This window comes from Pseudophryne corroboree, chromosome 7 (genome assembly GCF_028390025.1).
Source record: "Pseudophryne corroboree isolate aPseCor3 chromosome 7, aPseCor3.hap2, whole genome shotgun sequence".
NCBI lineage: Eukaryota > Metazoa > Chordata > Amphibia > Anura > Myobatrachidae > Pseudophryne > Pseudophryne corroboree.
In genome coordinates this window covers 504,609,733-504,616,638 of record NC_086450.1, presented here as the reverse complement: position 1 = coordinate 504,616,638, position 6,906 = coordinate 504,609,733, and the positions used below count along the sequence as shown (strand labels likewise).

At 46.2% G+C, this 6,906-nt stretch overlaps 1 protein-coding gene across 1 annotated transcript; it reads left to right on the top strand.

Annotated features, from left to right (window-relative positions):
* Positions 1 to 1,125: 1,125 nt before the first annotated feature.
* Positions 1,126 to 3,862, top strand: LOC134945831 (E3 ubiquitin/ISG15 ligase TRIM25-like). The gene has a single exon (XM_063935346.1). It carries the CDS (start codon positions 1,190 to 1,192, stop codon positions 2,753 to 2,755), a length of 1,566 nt encoding a protein of 521 aa, XP_063791416.1. The 5' UTR covers positions 1,126 to 1,189; the 3' UTR covers positions 2,756 to 3,862.
* Positions 3,863 to 6,906: the final 3,044 nt, after the last annotated feature.

The following is a 6,906-nucleotide window of genomic DNA, read 5'->3' as shown; positions in this document are numbered from 1 at the left end:
TTGTGTTCTTCAATTCTTCTGAACAATTGACTCACCATTATATGATCCACCGACTTCAGGAATTTTTTTTGTATATAGTGTGTTTTATATATAGATTCTTATATGCTATCGAGCTGTTTTTATTGAAGAACAACCATGTATTTAGTTTTGGTTTATACGGGTGTAGTACAGCTGACCAGCGGTCAGGATACTGCCGGTCAGCTTACAGACGCCGGGATCCCGGCAGCATACCAACGGCGGGGAGCTCGTGGGCTCGGTGGCGACCTGCAGTCGCCACGGGTTCTATTGCCACTCTATGTGTGTCGTGGACACCCACGAGTGGAAATAGTCCCTGTTGGTCGGCATGCCGACTATCGGGATAGTGAGCGGTTGGGATGGTGGAGGAGGTCATGTGACTGTTGGTCACCCGACCACCACCCGTTTATACCACAGTATGTCTTAGCATCTATCTGCATACTAGTCTTCTCTTGCTTAATTAGCGCAGAATGCTCAGGCAAATAGTATATTATAGACAGAAAAACGTATACATTTATGTGTGCAACCACAAGTGTGTGTGTGTATATGTGTGTGTGTGTATATGTATGTATATATATATATATATATATATATATTTATTTTCTGCTTAAAGAGAAAATTGGGGAATTGCCTGTATATAAATATAGATATTTAGTGTCTGATCAGTTTTGGTTGCTTTTACTGTGTAAATAAGAAAGCTTGATTGTAATTTTCTTTCAAGGTCAAATTATTTTTCTCCATTGTGGGGCCCCTAAAAGGCTCAGGGCCCATAGGCCGGTGCCTACTCTGCCTATTTGGTAATCGGGTACTGCATAACTTGTGTTTTCCTAATGCCACATCTTTGCAGACAGAGAAATATTCCAGTATAGGGTTAATAAGCCAGGAAGCTCCAACACAGTAACCAAAATACTAACACACAACTCCGTCTCCTCCCCCTAACACACACAACTCCTTCTCCTCCCCCTAACACACACAACTCCTTCTCCTCCCCCCTAACACACACAACTCCTTCTCCTCCCTAACACACACACAACTCCTTCTCCTCCCCCTAACACACACAACTCCTTCTCCTCCCCCTAACACACACAACTCCTTCTCCTCCCCCTAACACACACACAACTCCTTCTCCTCCCCCCTAACAACACTAGTTTCACTTTCTATTATCAATTCCAGAATGGCGTCTGTGTGTCTGAGAGAGGAGCTGAGCTGCTCCATCTGCCTGAGCCTTTATACAGACCCTGTGTCCCTGAGATGTGGCCACAACTTCTGCCAGGACTGTATTGTGAGGGTGTTGGATACACAGGAGGGGGATGGAGAATATTCCTGTCCGGAGTGCAGAGCAGAGTATCAGGAGCGCCCGGCACTGGAGAAGAACAGGAAGCTGAGTAACATTGTGGAAAGTTTCCTATGTAGTCACCCAGAGCTGGAGGAGACCCAGATTTTCTGTACTTACTGCGTGGATACTCCTATACCGGCTGTGAAGCAGTGTCTGCAGTGTGAGATGTCCCTGTGTGAGGGCCACCTGACTGCACACAACAAATCAGTAGATCATGTTCTAATTGACCCAACATCATCACTGACCAACAGAAAATGCCAAATCCACAAGAAACTTTTTGAGTACCATTGCTGTGAGGATGCTGCCTGTGTCTGTGTCTACTGTGTTGCAATAGGATCACACAAAGGACACGAGGTAGAATCACTGGATGAGGCCATGAAGACCAAGCAGAAGAAGCTGAGAAACCTCCTGGGGAAACTGACTGTAATCAGAGCAGAGGCTGAGGAACATGTGCAGAGTCTGCAGGATCGCAGGACAGAGGTAGAGGAGAAAGCAGCTGTTGTCACAGGGAAAGTCACTGACTTGTTTATGGACATCAGGAAGAAGTTGGACGTCCTAGAGGGGAGAGTCCTGAGTGAGGTCTCCAGACAGACTGAGAGGATTTCTCTGCAAATCTCTGATCTGATCCGGCAGCTGGAGGAACAGAAGGATGAGCTGTCCAGGAGGATGGGTCACATTGAGGAGCTGTGTAATGCTACTGACCCGCTAACTGTCCTACAGGACCGAGAATCAGACTCTAATGAGAAGGAAAGTGACACAGAAAGTGATGCCAAAATGACTTATCCTGTGGATGATCTGGACGAGTGTCTGATCTCAGTGAATTTGCACTCTGGTTTATCTGATATTCTGACTGCTGCAAAGAGAGCGTCCTGTATACCTGAGACTGCAGATATGTTACTTGATATAAACACGGCTAATAATTACATCTCTGTATCAGGGGATTTAAAATCTGCATCCTCATCCAATGTAGAACTAAATTACCCACAGAGGACAATGAGGTTTACAGATTATCGTGTGGTCCTCAGCAGCACAATATTTGGCCCAGGACAACATTGCTGGGAAGTGGGAGTCAGCACATCAAAGTATTGGCGGGTTGGAGTGGCTTATTCTAGTATGGAAAGGGAAGGAAAGCAGTCAGTAATTGGAGACAATAGCAAGTCCTGGTGTTTGCGTATGTCGGATACAGGTTATTCAGTGAATCACAATTCTGTGCGCACTTATCTGCAGCTTCAGTCTCCTGTGCAGGTAATAAGACTATACCTGGACTATGAGGCCGGGCGTCTGTCCTTCTATCAGCTGTGTGACCCCATCAGACACTTACACACCTTCTCCGACACCTTCACTAAGCCCCTCCATGCTGCCTTCTTGGTATCCAGTGGTGGCTGGGTCAGGATTAACAGCTAGATATATACATGTAATGGGTTCAGTATGATTTACCGACGGATACAATACAGACAGTCATAATCCCAACAGCCTACAGGCAAAATTTCCAACTTTCATTATGCCGACATGTCAAAATACCAACATGAGTTTTTCTGGAGTTTTTTTGTGTCCATGTTGACATAGGTCGAAATGGACACCGTGTAAATGTACCGCGTCCCCTCGCATGGCTGGCTGCGCTCGGCACACTATTATATTCCCCCTCCAGGTCACTAGGATGGTAAAGTATCAACAAGTCTGTTTTGGGGCAAAAATTCCTTAAAAACGCATGTCGGTATTTTAACATGTCGCCATTTCAAATGTCGGTATTCTGACTAGGTCGGCATTTTGAACATGTCGGCATAATGAATGTTGGTATTTTGACCGTGTTGGTATTGATTAGCTGCCGGGATTATGACTGTCAGTATTGTGTCCGTCGGTAAATAAACTGCTACCTGATGTAATAATGCAACTACAATCACTGTTATCTTGTTGGCTTGTACCCCTCCTGCTACCTTTAGTAAATACTTGGGTGGGAAAGTAATTACCTGTGAGGTACTGTAACTACACTTTAGGGTGTTAAGACCTGAACCTGCTCAGTTTGTTTGTACTTATCTCTGGTAGCACACTTTAGGGGCTGAGAGCGGAAATTTACATGATGCGGCTCTATGATACACGTTACACTTCCAAGCTATTTGGATTCCCTTTAGTTTTTTCTTTTTAGTTGTTTTCTGTGCTTTTCAGTCATGTATCTGTACCATTGGGAGGAGCTGATTTGTGTTTGTTGTCCTGATATAAAGTACAGGTACATAGCTGTGTCATATACAGGGGCAATGGATAAAGCACCTCTGCCTCATGACACCTGGCTCAGGAGGAGACGGGCAATGAGTTCAGTAAAAGTCGCAGGAGGGTGAGTAGGATCCTATGAACTGAATGCATGTGAAGGTGACCTCTATGTCTGAGATTTCCCAGCACAGTCTATATAAGGGTGGAATGTGTATGTGATATGTATATACGGGAATACACTGTTACCCCTGATGATTCTGCACTTGGTGCTATGGAGGAAATCTAAATGGAGACAATTACATATTACATGAGTGTCATGTGTTATTATTGTGCTCACATTGTGCCCGCTGTATGTATCATGTTCATAGTATATGTGGTCAGCCACTTTAGACTAGAGATGAGCGGGTTCGGATCCTCGGAATCCGAACCCCCCCGAACTTCACCCTTTTTTACACGGTTCCGAGCAGACTCGGATCCTCCCGCCTTGCTCGGTTAACCCGAGCGCGCCCGAACGTCATCATCCCTCTGTCGGATTCTCGCGAGATTCGGATTCTATATAAAGCCGCGCGTTGCCGCCATTTTTCACTCGTGCATTGGAAATGATAGTGAGAGGATGTGGCTGGCGTCCTCTCACTGTGTTTCAGGGGGCTGCAAAAATATCTTTATTCCGGGGCCAGCAGTATTATATAGGAGGAGTACAGTGCAGAGTTTTGCTGACCAGTGACCACCAGTATTATACGTTCTCTGCCTGAAAAACGCTCCATATCTGTGCACAGTGTGCTGCATATATCTGTGCTCACACTGCTTTATTGTGGGGACTGGGGACCACCAGTATATTATATAGGAGGAGTACAGTGCAGAGTTTTGCTGACCAGTGACCACCAGTATACGTTGTCTGCCTGAAAAACACTCCATATCTGTGCTCAGTGTGCTGCATATATCTGCTCACACTGCTTTATTGTGGGGACTGGGGACCACCAGTATATTATATAGGAGGAGTACAGTGCAGAGTTTTGCTGGCCAGTGACCACCGTATACGTTGTCTGCCTGAAAAACGCTCCATATCTGTGCACAGTGTGCTGCATATATCTGTGCTCACACTGCTTTATTGTGGGGACTGGGGACCAGTAGTATTATATAGGAGGAGTACAGTGCAGAGTTTTGCTGACCAGTGACCACCGTATACGTTGTCTGCCTGAAAAACGCTCCATATCTGTGCTCAGTGTGCTGCATATATCTGTGCTCACACTGCTTTATTGTGGGGACTGGGGACCACCAGTATATATTATATAGGAGGAGTACAGTGCAGAGTTTTGCTGGCCAGTGACCACCGTATACGTTGTCTGCCTGAAAAACACTCCATATCTGTGCTCAGTGTGCTGCATATATCTGTGCTCACACTGCTTTATTGTGGGGACTGGGGACCACCAGTATATATTATATAGGAGGAGTACAGTGCAGAGTTTTGCTGGCCAGTGACCACCGTATACGTTGTCTGCCTGAAAAACACTCCATATCTGTGCTCAGTGTGTTGCATATATCTGTGCTCACACTGCTTTATTGTGGGGACTGGGGACCACCAGTATATTATATAGGAGGAGTACAGTGCACAGTTTTGCTGACCAGTGACCACCAGTATACGTTGTCTGCCTGAAAAACGCTCCATATCTGTGCACAGTGTGCTGCATATATCTGTGCTCACACTGCTTTATTGTGGGGACTGGGGACCACCAGTATATATTATATAGGAGGAGTACAGTGCAGAGTTTTGCAGAGTATTATACGTTGATCTATTACTGGCATATAATTCCACACATTAAAAAATGGATAACAAAAATGTGGAGGGTAAAATAGGGAAAGATCAAGATCCACTTCCACCTCGTGCTGAAGCTGCTGCCACTAGTCATGGCCGAGACGATGAAATGCCATCAACGTCGTCTGCCAAGGCCGATGCACAATGTCATAGTAGAGAGCATGTAAAATCCAAAGAAATAAAGCTCAGTAAAATTACCCAAAAATCTAAATTAAAATCGTCTGAGGAGAAGCGTAAACTTGCCAATGTGCCATTTACGACACGGAGTGGCAAGGAACGGCTGAGGCCCTGGCCTATGTTCAAGGCTAGTGGTTCAGCTTCACCTGAGGATGGAAGCACTCATCCTCCTGCTAGAAAACTTAAAAGAGTTAAGATGGCAAAAGCACAGCAAAGAACTGTGCGTTCTTCTAAATCACAAATCCCCAAGGAGAGTCCAATTGTGTCGGTTGCGATGCCTGACCTTCCCAACACTGGACGGGAAGAGGTTGCGCCTTCCACTATTTGCACGCCCCCTGCAATTGCTGGAAGGAGCACCCGCAGTCCAGTTCCTGATAGTCAAATTGAAGATGTCACTGTTGAAGTACACCAGGATGAGGATATGGGTGTTGCTGGCGCTGGGGAGGAAATTGACAAGGAGGATTCTGATGGTGAGGTGGTTTGTTTAAGTCAGGCACCCGGGGAGACACCTATTGTCCGTGGGACAAATATGGCCATTGACATGCCTGGTCAAATTACAAAAAAAACACCTCTTCGGTGTGGAATTATTTCAACACAAATGCGGACAACAGGTGTCAAGCCGTGTGTCGCCTTTGTCAAGCTGTAATAAGTAGGGGTAAGGACGTTAACCACCTCGGAACATCCTCCCTTATACGTCACCTGGACCACATTCATCAGAAGTCAGTGCCAAGTTCAAAAACTTTGGATGACAGCGGAAGCAGTCCACTGACCACTAAATCCCTTCCTCTTGTAACCAAGCTCCTGCAAACCACACCACCAACTCCCTCAGTGTCAATTTCCTCCTTACCCAGGAAAGCCAATAGTCCTGCAGGCCATGTCACTGGCAAGTCTGACGAGTCCTCTCCTGCCTGGGATTCCTCCGATGCATCCTTGAGTGTAACGCCTACTGCTGCTGGCGCTGCTGTTGTTGCTGCTGGGAGTCGATCGTCATCCCAGAGGGGAAGTCGGAAGACCACTTGTACTACTTCCAGTAAGCAATTGACTGTCCAACAGTCCTTTGCGAGGAAAATTAAATATCACAGCAGTCATCCTGCTGTCACCTTGGCAGCCTGGGCGGTGAGAAACGTGTGTCCGGTATCCACCGTTAATTCACAGGCAACTAGAGACTTGATTGAGGTACTGTGTCCCCGGTACCAAATACCATCTAGGTTCCATTTCTCTAGGCAGGCGATACCGAAAATGTACACAGACCTCAGAAAAAGAGTCACCAGTGTCCTAAAAAATGCAGTTGTACCCAATGTCCACTTTACCATGGACATGTGGACAAGTGGAGCAGGGCAGACTCAGGACTATATGAGTG

Excerpts from the sequence above, each read along its gene's own strand:
- LOC134945831 (XM_063935346.1), top strand. The coding sequence starts at position 1,190 with ATGGCGTCTGTGTGTCTGAGAGAGGAGCTGAGCTGCTCCATCTGCCTG.